General features: G+C 39.9%; 1 protein-coding gene across 9 annotated transcripts in view; it reads left to right on the forward strand.

The window, feature by feature from the left end:
• Window positions 1-15,944, forward strand: part of LOC112242962 (PTB domain-containing engulfment adapter protein 1) — a 166,334-nt gene extending 150,390 nt beyond the window's left edge. For 5 of the 9 annotated variants that reach the window (XM_042319954.1, XM_024410810.2, XM_042319956.1 and 2 more), the window contains 10 exons: window positions 1,809-1,870; window positions 4,222-4,293; window positions 5,832-5,930; window positions 6,066-6,203; window positions 6,427-6,543; window positions 6,707-6,793; window positions 6,941-7,168; window positions 7,452-7,593; window positions 7,857-7,951; window positions 15,123-15,944. In XM_042319954.1, the coding sequence (XP_042175888.1) occupies window positions 1,809-1,870; window positions 4,222-4,293; window positions 5,832-5,930; window positions 6,066-6,203; window positions 6,427-6,543; window positions 6,707-6,793; window positions 6,941-7,168; window positions 7,452-7,593; window positions 7,857-7,951; window positions 15,123-15,194 (1,112 nt within the window). In that variant the 3' untranslated portion in view covers window positions 15,195-15,944. Of the gene's footprint in view, window positions 1-1,808; window positions 1,871-4,221; window positions 4,294-5,066; window positions 5,195-5,831; window positions 5,931-6,065; window positions 6,204-6,426; window positions 6,544-6,706; window positions 6,794-6,940; window positions 7,169-7,451; window positions 7,594-7,856; window positions 7,952-13,271; window positions 13,283-15,122 lie in introns of those variants that run through there. The other 4 variants (XM_024410817.2, XM_024410837.2, XM_042319958.1 and 1 more) reach the window with 4 other exon arrangements.
• The last annotated feature ends 1,897 nt before the right edge of the window (window positions 15,945-17,841 follow it).

A 17,841-nucleotide genomic window follows, 5' to 3' on the forward strand; every position in this document is an offset into this window, starting at 1 on the left:
TGGGATAGTTCCTGGTATAGTTACTGGTATGGCTATGGTATAGTTACCGGTATGGCTATGGGATAGTTCCTGGTATAGTTACTGGTATGGCTATGGTATAGTTACTGGTATGGCTATGGGATAGTTCCTGGTATAGTTACCGGTATGGCTATGGTATAGTTACCGGTATGGCTATGGTATAGTTACCGGTATAGTTACTGGTATGGCTATGGTATAGTTACCGGTATAGTTACCGGTATGGCTATGGGATAGTTACCGGTATGGTTATGGTATAGTTACCGGTATAGTTACCGGTATGGCTATGGGATAGTTACCGGTATGGTTATGGTATAGTTCCTGGTATAGTTACCGGTATGGCTATGGTATAGTTACCGGTATGGCTATGGTATAGTTACCGGTTTAGCTATGGGATAGTTCTTGGTATAGTTACCAGTATGGCTATGGGATAGTTCCTGGTATAGTTACCGGTATAGTTACCGGTATGGTTATGGGATAGTTCCTGGTATAGTTACCGGTATGGTTATGGGATAGTTCCTGGTATAGTTACTGGTATGGCTATGGGATAGTTCCTGGTATAGTTACTGGTATGGCTATGGGATAGTTCCTGGTATAGTTACTGGTATGGCTATGGGATAGTTCCTGGTATAGTTACCGGTATGGCTATGGGATAGTTCCTGGTATAGTTACCGGCTATGGGATAGTTCCTGGTATAGTTACTGGTCTGGCTATGGGATAGTTCCTGGTATAGTTACTGGTATGGGATAGTTACTGGTATGGTTACCGGTATGGCTATGGTATAGTTACTGGTATGGCTATGGGATAGTTCCTGGTATAGTTACTGGTATGGCTATGGTATAGTTACTGGTATGGCTATGGGATAGTTCCTGGTATAGTTACTGGTATGGCTATGGGATAGTTCCTGGTATAGTTACTGGTATGGCTAGGGTATTGTTACTGTAATTCACATCCCAGGCTTGTTGAGAAAGGTTCTATATTGACCAGGCTCTACAGGTTTAGTGTGTTTCAAGGTTATTGTCAGGTGTATTTGTTTTGAGCTTCATTGAGAAGAAGCAGTGGAGAAATGTGGGTGACATTATTGCACCATACAAGACTATCAGTCCCTGATTGAAGGAAGAGAGTGCCTGAGATATTCCATTCTCGCTTTGGATTTCATTACTTCTTTAATGTTTAGTCTTGTACTCAATGTCAAAGCAATAATAGTGTTAGGAGTCACGAGGCAACCAGTTCCTTACGTCACTGCAATGCACCAGCCTTTAGGAATTAAAGAGAACATCTTAGATGTATGAGCTCGGAGACTGAGCCCCAGTAATGAATCATCACCTTAAATATTTGTATTCTTCGACTGCCTTTACAATATAATTCCAATAATGTTAAGTTAGCCGTTTCCTAAGGGTTCAGACACACCTCTGAAGATAATTTGCGAACCGAGTACTGAACGATCTGCAGACGAACACTAGATCCACATTCGGTGTGATGTGGGCGAGCCTTAAGATGTTTCAAGTTACTTTTGTTTGAATGTTTCTTAGATTCCCTTGATTCATTCTTTTTTTTATGATACGAAAATAAAGAACCTTTTATTCATGTTTTTGTTTAGTCTGAAGTTTTGTTTTGACTCCTGGTTGTCTTTAAAAAATGTTTTACAATTGTAAAGGGACTTTAGGTCCTTGAAAAGCCCAGTTGTTGTTGTTATTGTTAATATTGTTGTTATTTAAAATAGGAAAATAGTGATTTATGGATGTTAACCACATCTATTTTCAATGAGAGCCCACTGTGATATCTCTTTTCAGATAAATCCTGGATGCACACTCCAGATGCGCTGGCAAAGCATTACATACCCTACAATGCCAAGGTAATAACCCTTTTCCAGCAATCAAGATAATGTTCCCTCACAAAGGACTGGAAGTTAGATATAAAATAGGTTTCACCTTACACTGATGCAGATTGATGTTCAGCATGTTCCACCATACACTGATGCAGATTGATGTTCAGCATGTTCCACCTTACAATGATGCAGATTGATGTTCAGCATGTTCCACCTTACACTGATGCAGATTGATGTTCAGCATGTTCCACCTTACAATGATGCAGATTGATTTTTAGCATGTTCCAGCATACACTGATGCAGATTGATGTTCAGCATGTTCCACCTTACACTGATGCAGATTGATGTTCAGCATGTTCCACCTTACACTGATGCAGATTGATGTTCAGCATGTTCCACCTTACACTGATGCAGATTGATGTTCAGCATGTTCCACCTTACAATGATGCAGATTGATGTTCAGCATGTTCCACCATACACTGATGCAGATTGATGTTGAATATGCCACCATACATATAGAACCTATTCACTGGGCATATACATCATTTCAGTGTCTATTTTTGATTTACATTTGGTTGAATTGTCAACTAACGTGAATTCAACATGAAATCAACAAACATTCACCATGTCATTGGATTTAGTTTAAAAGTTGGGTGAAAAAAAGACACAATTCCCTTTAGTTGATTACTTTTTGGAAATCCAATCAGTTTTTCACATTGATTCTTAACTTGATTCAATATCATTACATTTAATTGTTTTTGTTGAAATTATGTGGAAACAAAGTTTAGTCAACCCGTTTTTGCACTGTGGGTAGGCCTTGAAATAGTAAAGTTTACTTGGGAAAAATTCTCTGTTTTCTGTTACACACTGGTTTTGACTATGGCTTTGTCCAAAATAAAAATAAAAACACTCAATATGAACCTATTGAGTTTTCCATATCTCTGAACAAGGTGTCTGCTTCAGACTGCAGTACAGTCAAAGAGCACAAACAAACACAGGCAGCCTAAAAACATTTCCTTACTGACTGCAAACATAGCAGTAGATTTGGACTGGAAACAGACCGTTACTAAACAACGGATTTGTTTAGTCTTCTTTGTCTTTTCTTATGCGGCACACAGCTTAAAAGCCAACTCTTGGGAACAAAGTATCCTGTCTCGGGGCTGTTTTCTGCTGTGCTTCAACCAAAGACTACCCTCTTATTTGAGGCAGAGAGCCCGTCAGTGAGCATCCAGCGCCTCCAGAGATGTCTCATTGAAGTGAAGCAAAAGGCTAAAGTACTGCCACATCTGCTGCCGCTGTAGACTGGAACATTACATAAGGCAGTGGGTGAGAGTGAGGTGCAGCAGGGAACTGTACCTGTACCAATGAACTCCTCAAGGTGATGGATCTCAGAAGGCATCGGGTCAAGGATGAGTCACTCAGTCCCATGTAACGCATCTGTCATTCGCTGCATCCCACTAGCATAACCCGACTGAGCTCATATGTGTCCTTGAGTGCAGACAGCATTTGTTACAGCAGTGTGAAACGCTTACACTATTTGAAGCTGGGGCCCATCCGTCTTTGCGTTCTATTGATAGGAGAGTGAAGGGGCTTGTTTGCCCAGATTTTTGGCATTGTTTTCACAGATTTTTTGGCATCGTTTGCGCAGATTTCTGGCATCGTTTGCGCAGATTTCTGGCATCGTTTGCGCAGATTTCTGGCATCGTTTGCGCAGATGTTTGGCATCGTTTGCGCAGATGTTTGGCATCGTTTGTCCATTGTTCACCCACTGTGTGTTCTGTATTGGAATGAAATGAGGAAGGAAGGAAGTGGACACACTCATTGACCAGTGTAGTGTGGACAGAACTACTGATATCCATGACTTGAATGTTGAAACAACTGTTACATAATTCATCAACATAACATGATGTATCTTAGCAAACATGCCATATGTTTATAGAAGAACCTTGATGTTATTCCATATCATGTTGAAACAGCATGTTGCCTTTACATGGGAGGCCCTAGCAGAGGAATGTCCAGACTCATAACTTAACCAGGCGAGCCGAAAACAAAAGTATGAAAATGTATGCACTCATTACTGTAAATCGCTCTGGATAACAGCGTCTGCTAAATGACAAATGTAAATTAGCCATATTGGCAGAGCAACTGTTTCCATGGATAGATGAAGCTTTGGTCTGAATGTCCTTGGCTCCATCTGTTGGAGAAAAAAATGTCCTGCAAACCCTCCCACATAACTCTTTTGTTTCTTTGACACACTACATTGTGAGGGATTCATAGAAACTTTAACAGTTTTATAGTGCGTTATAATTGCATCATAAATCTGTATAGTTTTATGCCTAAAGTAAACTGGCACTTTAATTTTCCCTTTTTTATTCTAGTTTCTTGGAAACACAGAAGTTGACCAACCAAAAGGCACAGAGATTGTTAAGGAAGCAGTTAGAAAGTTAAAGGTAAGTTAGCTATAGACTTAGTTTCCTCAATTAAAGCTGTATTTCAGAACCTCTTTCACCTAAGGACGAGTATAAAGAGGGTCTCCGAAATTGGACCTGATTGGACATAAATGTGAACTCCAGGTTGGGCATCTCTACGGCCACCAGCAACGGCTTAGACATTTAGGTTGGTTTTTATTTCCAGATGTTAATCCCCCAAAAATGAAGATTTTATGGTTTACTGTAACTCAGACATATTGAACCATACTGTTTACATTCTAGACAGAATTCCAGGTAAAGTATTAGCGATTAGCTTCCAAGTTCTACCCTGTTTTTGAGATCTGAGGGTGTGTGAAAAAGCATGCGGCATACCCAGGAATTTACCCAATTTGTACTCAAAAATGTACTATTGCATGGATATCATAATTATTTACTAGTCAACTAAAAATATATCTGCTTGTAGCTAACCTCATTTTGGTATCTTTAGAAATATGGATTTTCCTAAAGCGAGAGTTCAGCCAGCTGTGCTGACACTGGTCTCCTTTGCTCTGCCTCACTCTGCTCTTTGCATGTTACCTTCTCTGCTGTTTTCTTCTACCAACATTTCCATTGTGAGGTCATTCAAGAGGAAACTTGTTTTCATACCAATCCACTCCTATCTTAAATTTGCTGTAAGGCTGTTCAGTGATTGGGTCAAAATATCTGAGTCATCATTGGGCAACGCCAGAGCCTATCAGTACAGCTCTCCCGGTCATGTGCCACATCTCTCCTTTGATCTTGTTATATTCTTTTTTTTTCTCCTTTATTTTCTGAACCTTACCTTTTTTTTAAATAAAGTAAAAAAGGGAAAATGAAGTCATATAATCAAAATCTTGACACAAGATTCAATGGATCTTCAGTGTGGAGTTCAGGTCAGACCAAGGTAAGAGCATTGAATACAGTCTTACTTTGGGGACTCGGCGTCTTCTTGAAATTGTCCAACTCCACACTTGACAGACACTGATTATAGTCTTTCTTTTCTCTTTTTTGTCTCGCCACATGTCCCTGAAAGGCCTCTGGTTTCTTTATATGCAGTATATGTAACCCTAAATTTGTTCATGGGTTTTGGGGATAAGCAAAAATAATATTACTGCACTCAGAAAATGAGTTCATAGTCTGGAAAAATAAGCTCAGATCGCATAATTGATACTCAACCTTATTCAAAAAAGAATTTCACTGTGTTGGAAGAATGCCATTTTCTAAACTACTTTGGATAACCTTTTTCGGTAAATAGGGTCCTTAACCGGTTATCATTATTGCGTGATATGACTTTTAATAATAGACTGTACATTTCCGAATGAGCCAGGGCAAGTCGGATTACCATTACCATTATACTGTTCATACATACATTACCATTATACTGTTCACACATACATTACCATTATACTGTTCACACATACATTACCATTATACTGTTCATACATACATTACCATTATACTGTTCACATATACATTACCATTATACTGTTCTTACATACATTACCATTATACTGTTCGTGTAATGTTTCTACTCTTTGTAGTTTCAAAGGCATATCAAGAAGTCAGAGGGACAGAAGACACAAAAAGTGGAATTACAAATCTCCATTTACGGAGTAAAGATCTTAGATCCCAAGACAAAAGTAAGTCAACTAAACATGGCATGGATTTTAAATAAATGCTCCGTTATTTTTTGTATGCGTATTAATGGAAGCATTCACGTGAAGTGTTATCAGGAAGGTGTGGTCTCAAACTGAAGTGTTTCTTTTTATTTTCAGGATGTCCAGTACAACTGCCAGTTACATAGGATATCCTTCTGTGCAGATGACAAGACTGATAAAAGGATATTCACCTTCATCTGCAAAGACTCCGAATCAAACAAACACCTCTGCTACGTGTTTGACAGTGAAAAATGTGTAAGAAATACACACTTTGAGAGTAAAAATAATACACACTGAGAGTTTACGTTTTGAGTTCATGTTCCACACCATCAGTTGTTGATCCAGCTATACGTGTCATCAACCCCTAGTAAATAATAAAGAATCTGACCTTCTAAAATTAAGAATTTGTTCTGGTGACTCAGGACCATTTTATAAAGAGTTTTGTAAAAAAGTCACAGAGGATGCTGTTGTCTTCCAGGCAGAGGAGGTAACACTCACTATTGGCCAGGCGTTTGACTTGGCCTACAAGAAGTTCCTCGAGTCTGGTGGGAAAGATGTGGAGACACGGAAACAGATAGGAACCTTACAGAAAAGAGTAAGATTCAACTGTTGGACAAGTGACTGCTCCTTTATATGGGATAGGGATTGAAGATATCGTACACCTCCATACTAATGATATTGATATTAACAGGCGATTCCCATATCAGGTGTAGGTAGTTCTAAAACAATTCTAAAACGAGCATGCTTATTTTTCACAGATTCAAGAACTGGAAACGGAAAATTCTGGGCTTAAGAAGCAGCTTTGGGAACTGGAAGAGCAATTGATGATTGCTCCTGTACCACCAGTAAGAACTGCATGGACAGCCCTTCCAGTCTCTAGACTTCCCTAAGTAACCCATATTACCCAGAGTAAGATGTCTGTCATGCTGTGTGTGAACTAACAAGACACTTTCAGTCTTCCACTAAATCGTCTGCATGTGATCTTTTCACAGCAGCTGCACATAAACTCTACTAACGAGGCCTACATGCTCTCAAGACCCTCCTCGCTCTTCTGGTGTCACAATCTGACGTCCTTCTCGTGTCTCGAGATCTCCTCGGTCACACTCACCCCTATGAGCTCGCCCGAGTCCAACCTCTCGGCAGGCCTACTAACCCCTCCTCCGGCTAAGTCTGCTCTCCTCCCAAAGCCTGCTGACGGGTGCAGCATCCCGCGGCCTCGCGTACTGTACAACTAGCTTTATCTTTCAGCCTTTCTTTCTTGGGTTCTAGTTCACTTTCTTCTAATTAACAATAGTTCATTTTGGCTGATATTTTTCTACAGTAGGCAATGCAGATACATATAGAGTATGCTTAATAAGACTTAAGTCTCAATTAGTTGATTTCATCTCTCTTTATATTAGGACTACAGTCGGACTTGAAATGCATAGTCATAACTCTGACTTCAGAATGTAGGTCAGAGTACTACTGCTCATTGGAATGAACCAATACCTTCTACACTCACAGGCTGGCAGCATCTCCTTGAAACCTCCGATGTCCACAGACGTTTTTGACATGGTTCCCTTCTCTGCTGTCACACCCCTGGTGCCAATTCCCGCAAGCAACGGCACACCCCCTCCACCCACTACAACATCTCCTCCAGACATGAGTGAGAACTGCTCTGGTTACCTTACAGTTCAAGGATGACAGTGAGAGTTAGAATTGAACCACACACAGAGTAAGGCATAAACCATGGGTTGTTGGTGATTAGCGAGAATTTATTTTCGGTTACACTTTATAATAACTGTCATGAATAATGTTTATATATACTTAATAAATAAATGTTACCAATGTAAATTGATTTAAACTCCTACTACGTTGTGGCATCTCACATATTGTCTCTCTCTCTCTCTCTCTCTCTCTCTCTCACAGGTAAAGACCTTTTTGGAGCAGAACCCTTCGATCCGTTCACCTGTGGGCAAGCCGACTTCCCAGCAGATATCCAGTCCAGGCTGGACGAGATGCAGGTCTGTGAATGATCTTAAGCCCTGTTTAATGGACTTGTAAGAGAGTAGCGGTTGAACCACCACATGATAAAGTGTTGTCGAGTAGACCTCCACCCTAGTAAGGGGAGTGGGCCCTACCCTCTCATTTTTGTTTTATATAATATTAACATATCAGAAATACCAGAAATGTTTCCAACTTCAGTTGTTCATAATAGTTGCATTTTGGCTCATAAAGGTTTTCCTTTGTTTGTTTCCTGACTATGATGCTCAATATTGGCCATGGGACTAATTTTCTTTGTCTGACATTGTGAACATTAAGGCAAAATATATCTAGCAAGATGTTGAATCGTCGATCCATATTACTGCAGTTAGTCAGCTGAAAACATTGTCATAGAATAGCACTGTGTTCAAAATGCACTTTAGTCATTTTGTAATCCACATTCACTCTTATTTTTATGAGATATAGCTATTTTGTAACATCAGCCATTGGATTTTAGGGCTTGAATGGAATATTATATATTTTATCTATTTCAAAGCTATTGTTTTATGAAAACAAACTTAATGTAAATGATCAGTTGTCACTGATTGCAGATGCAAAACAATAATTTGTCACATCATGGACACCAAACAACTGTTAGTTGTGGTTTTATAGATGTGTTACGAATCCCTTTTGGCCCGACAGTCTAGGGGGGATGGTAATGAGACCCGTAACATAACTCATGCAAATTATTATTGTGACAAAGTAAAAGTGCGAACAAAATAACCACGACCACAGAAATCTACCGTCAAACTCCAGGTTTATTTATAAACACACGGTAATGGGGGGGAGCAGGAAAAGGGGCTGAGCTGGACCCAAGGAAAGAAACAATAAATATACAAAAACACCCCTAAGCTAGACTAGCCTACTTTAACAACAGCTAACTAACTAACCAAAAATACAGTGGGTGGTCCGCCCAGTTCTAACTAGTGTATTTAACAAAGTTCACCTACGGGTAGTGTACGCCCATGGGCGACTTGTCTTGGTTTCCCCCTTTTCCCACCAGCAACAAACAAACACCATAACCAAAAACAATACTCACAGGTGATGACAAAGTGCTATGGAGGTGCTCAAACAAAAGAGAGGTTAAGACACAAAGCGAGAGTGAAACACAGAGACCTACAGACATGGCATTTACAGAGAGATTGAGCTCTAGAGCAAACAAATGATGGGGTTTTTAAACCATGGGGAAGGAACTGTGATAGGGTAGGAAATAGGAGGAGGTGTGTCTTCTGATTGATGATTGATTGTTGACTGATTGGGGAGTGATGATTTTCACCTGTGAGGGGAGAAGGGGAGAAAAGAAACACACACACAGGATAACTGTATCCGTAACAGATGCTTATAACAATGAATATTATTCTGCTTCTTTTAAAGAGGCAGGTTAGGCTTCTTGCTGCGCATGAATAGATAATTCGATTATAACTGTCATTATTATATTTAATTTAATTGTATTTAAAGTTGGAGCACAGCTTGTCTGAAATTACAAATACAATGACAGTTTGAACTGCAGTGCTCACTTCTTTTACATAAGTGCCTATGATGGCAGAGTTGTCAGAGGAATTTAACTGTAAAACTGAAGCATGGATTTCTTTTATATTTCAAACTCTTTATTTTAAATAGAATTAAACTTTGCGAACATGCACAGCAAATTTGACATCAGAATTGTAACACTTTCTTAGAAGTTATATGTGGCCCACCAAAAATAGTGTTAAACTAACACTTTTCAAAGTGTTGACAAACTAAAAACCCTAGAGTGTTGGGTTCCTAACACCATGGATGTTGCAAATTCAGACTTAAATTAACACTTTATTAAAGTTGATGCTTTTAAGGCGTTCCCAGCCAAAACAGTTCAGTAGAGTTCATGCATATATTATGACGTTTTGTGACGTTCGTGTTGGACTGAAGGCAAGCCGATGTTCAGAGCCGAAGTCTATACCACTTCGTCGGTGATTGGTCAACAGTAGGGATTCTTCTGTAAAGTCTTTGTTGTCATTCAAGGAGAGATGACTCGTTTTCATGCACATTTTTTAATCGAAAAATACTTCACCAAACATCTTACTTGGATGTAGAATTGTACAACTAATATTTTAAAAAATGACAGATTTCTGACTAATCTTTTTGAGGAAGTGTATACTGGCTATGGCGTCAGGAGTATATACTACATACTATTAGTTCATTTTAGCATACTGTAAATGAACGGTATCATTTCAGTTGAGCGAACTAGAGCGTTGCCTGTCTACCGGAAGTTGATGCTGTTCTATGCAACCTCTTGCTAGCTTGTTAGCATGACAAATGACTAGCCAAACATTTTACAATTTCGGGTGTGTTCGTAAATTCAATCTGGAGTGCCAGAGCGCACACTGGACGCTCTGGCCGAGGAGTAGGGTTGATCCGGGCATTCAATGGCAGTCAAGCACCCAAGCTAACTGGCTAATGTTGGCTAGCTACTTCCAGATGCAAATGAGGGAACGCTGCACTCTGACAATTTTACTCACCCTAGCAGAGCTGGTTATCCAGAGCGTAGGTGACTGTAATTGTGCCGCTGACAACAATTTAATTTTAAAAAATTCCAGACGTTTACTGACACCGGCCATATTCAACAGGTGTTGAGCGTTCGGAATCAGTTATTCTGCGTGAGTGGGATCTGAAATCGGAGTAGATAGCCAGAATGTACAATGTCAATTGAAACGCACAATGATTATACCACTTAGCTAAGAATTATGTGAATAATCAAGTCAAGAAACGTTGGGTAGTTAGTTAGTTAATAGGAAAATATTCCAAATTAGCTCCATAATATTGACAGAAACATGGCAAATGTTGTTTATAATCAATCCTCAAGGTGTTTTTCAAATATTGATTCGATATTATATCCACCGGGACAATTAGTTTTTCAGTAGGACCGATTGGAATAATGGCTACCTCTGTATTTTACGCAAGAATCACTCTGGGAGCATCAGGTGACCACTTGCGCAATGTAGCCGCTTACGGGTATTCTTCAACATAAATGCGTAAAACTACGTCACAATGCTGTAGACACCTTGGGGAATACGGAGAAAAAGTAATCTGGTTGATAGCCCATTCACTGCTCAATAGGGACGCATTGGAACGCAGCGCTTTCAAAACATGAGGCACTTCCGGATTGGATTTTTCTCAGGCTTTCGCCTGCAACATCAGTTTTGTTATAATCACAGACAATATTTTCGCAGTTTTGGAAACTTTAGAGTGTTTTCTATCCTAAGCTGTCAAATATATGCATATTCTAGCATCTTGTCCTGACCAAATATCCCGTTTACTACAGGAACGTTATTTTTCCAAAAACGAAAATACTGCCCCCTAGTCACAAGGTTTTAAGGCACATGAAAGTTCACATGTTCCAAAAGCATTTCTTCCCTCCCCTCCCAAAATGTTTTTTTTAATGGCTCTCCTGTGATGTATTAACGTGCGATTATACGCCTAGTTTCCTGAAACGAGTCACAACAACTTCATTATGCTCAAAGGGACATTCATTGGTTTTTAGTTTTTTTTACCCTTCTACTAATAGGTGCATTTCTTTGCGAGGCATTGAAAAACCTCCCTGGTCTTTGTGGTTGAATCTGTGTTTGAAATTCACTGCTTGACTGAGGGACCTGACAGATAATTGTATGTATTGGAGTGCACAGATGAGGTAGTCATAAAAAAAATCTGGTTAAACACTATTATTGCACACAGAGTGAGTCCATACAACTTGTATGACTTGTTAAGCACATTTGTACTCCTGAACTTATTTAGGCTTGCTATAACAATGGTGTTGAATACTTACTGACTCAAGACATTTCAGTTTTTCATTTGTAATTCATTTGTAAAAAAAAAATGTGTGTGTGTGTATATATATATATAATTCCCTTTTGACATTATGGCGTATTGTCTGTGGGCCATTGACAAAACTTCTCTATTTAATACATATTAAATTCAGGCTGTAACGCAACAACATTTGGAAAAAGTCAAGGGGTGTGAATACTTTCTGAAGGCACTGTATACAATACATTTCATAAGGCCTTTAGTTATGGCCTAGTTATCCTCAATATTGTGGTGTGACAATATTGTCTCATGAGGCACATCATACCTGCAAATCACAATACGGTAGTTGGTGAAGTGGTTAATTAGACAGCCAGAGGGAGGATATCCAATATTTGTTTATATTTTATCAACTACAACCTGGGTTACTGGCCCAACGCTCTAACCACTAGGCTACCTGCTGGTTACTGGCCCAACGCTCTAACCACAAGGCTACCTGCTGGTTACTGGCCCAACGCTCTAACCACTAGGCTACCCGCTGGTTACTGGCCCAACGCTCTAACCACTAGGCTACCTGCTGGTTACTGGCCCAACACTCTAACCACTAGGCTACCTGCTGGTTACTGGCCCAACGCTCTAACCACTAGGCTACCTGCTGGTTACTGGCCCAACGCTCTAACCACAAGGCTACCTGCTGGTTACTGGCCCAACGCTCTAACCACTAGGCTACCTGCTGGTTACTGGCCCAACGCTCTAACCACAAGGCTACCTGCTGGTTACTGGCCCAACGCTCTAACCACAAGGCTACCTGCTGGTTACTGGCCCAACGCTCTAACCACAAGGCTACCTGCTGGTTACTGGCCCAACGCTCTAACCACTAGGCTACCTGCTGGTTACTGGCCCAACGCTCTAACCACTAGGCTACCTGCTGGTTACTGGCCCAACGCTCTAACCACTAGGCTACCTGCTGGTTACTGGCCCAACGCTCTAACCACAAGGCTACCTGCTGGTTACTGGCCCAACGCTCTAACCACTAGGCTACCTGCTGGTTACTGGCCCAACGCTCTAACCACTAGGCTACCTGCTGGTTACTGGCCCAACGCTCTAACCACAAGACTACCTGCTGGTTACTGGCCCAACGCTCTAACCACAAGGCTACCTGCTGGTTACTGGCCAAACGCTCTAACCACAAGACTACCTGCTGGTTACTGGCCCAACGCTCTAACCACAAGGTTACCTGCTGGTTACTGGCCCAACGCTCTAACCACAAGGCTACCTGCTGGTTACTGGCCCAACGCTCTAACCACAAGGTTACCTGCTGGTTACTGGCCCAACGCTCTAACCACAAGGCTACCTGCTGGTTACTGGCCCAACGCTCTAACCACTAGGCTACCTGCATGCTGAAGTAGTTCCTGTAGGAGGCATTAAGATACCACTCAGTGTAATGTATTTTCTTTCCTCTCCTTCCTGCCTTTAATTCTGTCTTAACTATCTGATTCCATCTCTCTTTTCCCCCTTTTGCTGCAGCGTCAGAGATGGTTTGTACCGTTACACCACATTGACCCTTCTTGTAGTTGTCGTGACTGTGTCATCGTGAATGGATTTGCATGTATTCAGTTTGACTCTGTTGTAACTAGTCTGCATCAGTAAAACCAAGCATTTTGAAATGTCACACTTTCATTGAGTTGAAGTTAAATTTTCTAGTAAACCATGTGATTTAGAATAAAATATATTTATTAACTTCATTGGTTATGGAAGCTTTACTTTTCTCAGTCTCTTTGATTTGATCATTCACTGCAACAATAATGGAAAATGAATTTAATAAATAAGGCTGTCAAAGGATAGAAAAATGTAATCGCAGGATTTGTTGTGATTAATTGCAAATTCAGAATTTGCTCAAACTTGAGCTGTAGATTTTTTTTATACAAAACCCATTACACGAATATTGACGTCTTAATTTTGTCTAAAAAAAATCTGGTAAGTTGATTAAGCACACTTTCTTTAACCTCAATGTCAACTAGTTTTGACATCACATGGTTGTTTTTAGCTGTATAGATGTATTTTGAATGTTTTCAGGGAATTTTGAACGCTTTCAGACGAAATAAATAGGGTTATTACCCAAAATGTACGTTAGTTGACTGATTACCTCTGATAGCCGTATGAATAACACATCTGATCTAATGTTGTGTGTACCTGGCTGTCAACAGTATTATCTTTGTTTTGTTACTGAAAATGTGTTATTGCTCGTCAAGCCACTTCATCATATTTGTATTACTTGTTGTTTCTGGAACAGTCTATCGTCACATGGTGTCAGATGTATTAAAAGTCCTGTAGTTATTATTTGTTACATCCATAGGTCCGACAAAGATGCTAATGTGGTTTATGGTGTAGACTGTATATGAGGGTTTTACACTTCTTTGAAGGGATTTGGGTCAAAGCTTCCTCACATCTTGTTATCTCTCTGAGAAGTGTTTAGGCAATCTAGATTTCATATCCCCTAACCATTACTTTGTGGACTTGGATGCCTGCTATTTTGGACCAAGCAATAATAAGAACTTGGGGCCAGTATGAATATATTTTACGGTGTTTTGGTTACAGCTCACCAAGGCTGTGTCTACACTTAGCACTTACATGCGATTTCTGCTATCAGAATACAAAGATCGCATTGAAAAGACTGGATGCATTGTGTGCTGATTTCTCCTCAGTCCTGACGCAATCAGGCTATCGATAGAGCATACAGTGGGCGATATCATCAGCACTCTGCCCACAAGTATCAAATCAAATCACATGCGCCGAATACAACAATGTAGACCTTATTAACCAACAGTGCAGTTCACCAAGTGAACTTGTGTTTTGGGACCGAAAGGCACCATTTGTCATTAAACATGGGAGGAAAACCGTTCCTAGGAACGTGTTTGCTGGCTTCATAAATCCTATATTAGCATATTTTGAAAAATAATTAGGTTAACAAATCTCTTTGGCTTTGCTAGCTAGCTTGCTGACTAGTTACAGAGGTTAGCTACAGTAGTTGGCTACTGCCATCAAGTTGTTGTTGTGCTATTATCAGATTTAGCCTGTTCTACCGTTTGCAGAATGCATACTGGCAGATAAATATACAGCGGGAAGAGGGAATCCAAACATAATGTGGACACCGTAGACACATTTAATATGTAGCTGTAGTAGACGCATTACGTGTTTGGAACTGTCAAGTCTAGACACAGCTCAAAACTCAGCAAGGTCTCTCAAAGGTTGTGGACATAGAGGAACTGTAGTATTGATTATACCGACCACCTCCCGTTGACGTCTTTCTTCCTATAGAGCAGTTTCAGATGGGATTCATGTATTTTTCTAACAGCCGTTCTCCCCCTTGTTTTACAGGAGGGGTTCAAAATGGGACTAACCCTAGAGGCCACTGTCTTTTCTCTTGAGCCACTAGGCGGTCGCTGCTGATGCAAAGAAGACATGTTTGTGTTACATACTGTAAACTCATTTGTATTAAAAAATTGCCAGAATTGGGTCTACAGTCAAGATGTCAATGTTCTTCTAGTCCTTGAGGTTTATATGTATTTGCATATGAATTTGGTTTTAGAATATTCAAAAGGTAATATTCAAATCTGATAAAGAAAACACTATTTTTCTAAGAACTGATATGGGAAGGAGTATTTTTGAGACCCCTTGCTTTTAAAGGCAACGAAGGATGTAAATAGTATGTCCAATGGTATACTCTGTGGCAGAGTTTTCATATACATCTTATGTTGTAGAATCTGCTTTATTGAATATACACCACTTAGATCAACGCTGTTATTTGTCTGTCAGACATAATGACTTGCTCACCATCAACTCACAAGACACGGAAATGTAGTTGGTCTTGTATTACCGGTCTTGTATTATCGCTCATGTACCTAACTCTCAGCTTGTCCTTAATTTGACCATTTGAAAATTTCCTCTGTTATTTTTACTCATTTTATTTTTAGTGTAATTAGTTCTGTTTTGACCTGACATTTTAACTGATTTAGTTGTTTTTTCTCATTAAACATTTTAACAGGTGCATTTTACATATCGGTATGTATTGCCAGGGATTTACTTTCTTATGATATATGTCAGTGTTCTCTTGCAGCAGAAAGCACTTTTGAAAACCTCTGTCAGTGCTTGTTCTTTTACTTTGCTGTTACAGTTATTAAAGAAAACATTACTGCATCAGTTATCAACACTCAAAAATTATTGAAATGTGTTGGCGCTACAATTAAACATTTTAAAAAGTTATGCATTTTAAATGTAAAATTCTGGGGATCAAGTATTTTTGCTAACACTTTACATATAGTAATTTTTAAGTGCAGTTACAAAAGTGCTATGTAACAAAGAGATGTTACTAGTGTAATTACAGCATTACTGCACAGGTATAAGAAAAAAGCAACTTAATGTAAATTGTTTGCATGTTGGATATTCTCAAGATGTACCTGCGGATATTCAACCATGGATCTCCACTGATGGTTAGGCTTTGATGGACTTATTCAATAAGTCTGTTGCTTGGTGACATCATAATAACAGTAAGTAATACAAAATTAAAATAAAACGTTTTATTGTCACATACACTGGACAGATGCAGTTAATTGTGTTGTTTTAAAGGGTCAGCCATAATTAGGGTTAAGCGCCTTGCTCAAGGACACATCAACAGATTTTCATGTTGTCGGTTCAGGTATTCTAACCAGCAACCTTTCGGTAACTGGCCCAAAGCTCTAACTACCTGTTTGAGTCGCTTGTTTACAAACTCATGAACCTTCCTGAGTTTTGATGACAACTTTATTGTATCCATTAGGACATTCGTTCTCTCTTGGCGTCCCGCTCAGTCACACAGATGCAACTGCAGCTAGTTAGTCTAATTACTGATGTAGAAGGTAATTCAGTCAGTTCTATGCAAGCTTGAAGCTGCTGTACCCTAACAATTACCAAGAGCTTGGGACGAGGAGAGTCGATTAAGAATGACAGAAGAAGGATACTGTGCCTTGCAAAAGTATTAACCCCCCTTGGCGTTTTTCCTATTTTGTTGCATTACAACCTGTAATTTAAATAGATTTTTATTTGGATTTCATGTAATGGACATACTAAAATAGTCCAAATTGGTGAAGTGAAATTTAAAAAATGACTTGATTCAAAAAATTATACAAAAAAGAAACAAAAGTGGTGCGTGCATATGTATTCACCCCCTTTGCTATGGAGCCCCTAAATAAGATCTGGTGCAACCAATTACCTTCAGAAGTCACATAATTGGTCAATTGTGACAATAGTGTCACATGATCTGTCACATGATCTCAGTATATATACACCAGTTCTGAAAGGCCCCAGAGTCTGCAACATCACAAAGCAAGGGGCACTATGAAGACCAAGGAGCTCTCCAAACAGGTCAGGGACAACATTGTGGAGAAGTACAGATCAGGGTTGGGTTATAAAGACATCCCATGGAGCACCATTAAATCCATTGTAAAAAAAATGAAAGAATATGGCACCTCAACAAACCTGCCAAGAGAGTGCCGTTCACCAAATCTCACAGACCAGGCAAAGAGGGCATTAATCAGAGAGGCAACAAAGAGACCAAAGATAGCCCTGAAGGAGCTGCAAATCTCCACGGCGGAGATTGGAGTATCTGTCCATAGGACCACTTTAAGCCGTACACTCCAGGGAGCTGGGCTTTACGGAAGAGTGGTCAGAAAAAAATAAGCAATCATGTTTGGTTTTTGCCAAAAGGCATGTGGGAGACTCCCGAATCATATGAAAGAAGGTACTCTGGTCAGATGAGACTAAAATTGAGCTTTTTGGCTATCAAGCAAATGCTGTGTCTGGCGCAAATCCAAAACCTCTCATCACCCAGAGAATTCTATCCCCACAGTGAAGCATGGTGGTGGCAGCATTATGCTTTGGGGACTGGGAAACTGGTCAGAATTGAAGGAATGATGCATGGCGCTAAATAGAGGGAAATTCTTTAGGGAAACCCATTTCAGTTTTCCAGAGATTTGAGACTGGGACGGAAGTTCACGTTCCAGCAGGACAATGACCCTAAGCATACTGCTAAAGCAAAACTTGATTGGTTTAAGGGGAAACA

This window comes from Oncorhynchus tshawytscha, linkage group LG03 (assembly GCF_018296145.1).
Source record: "Oncorhynchus tshawytscha isolate Ot180627B linkage group LG03, Otsh_v2.0, whole genome shotgun sequence".
NCBI lineage: Eukaryota > Metazoa > Chordata > Actinopteri > Salmoniformes > Salmonidae > Oncorhynchus > Oncorhynchus tshawytscha.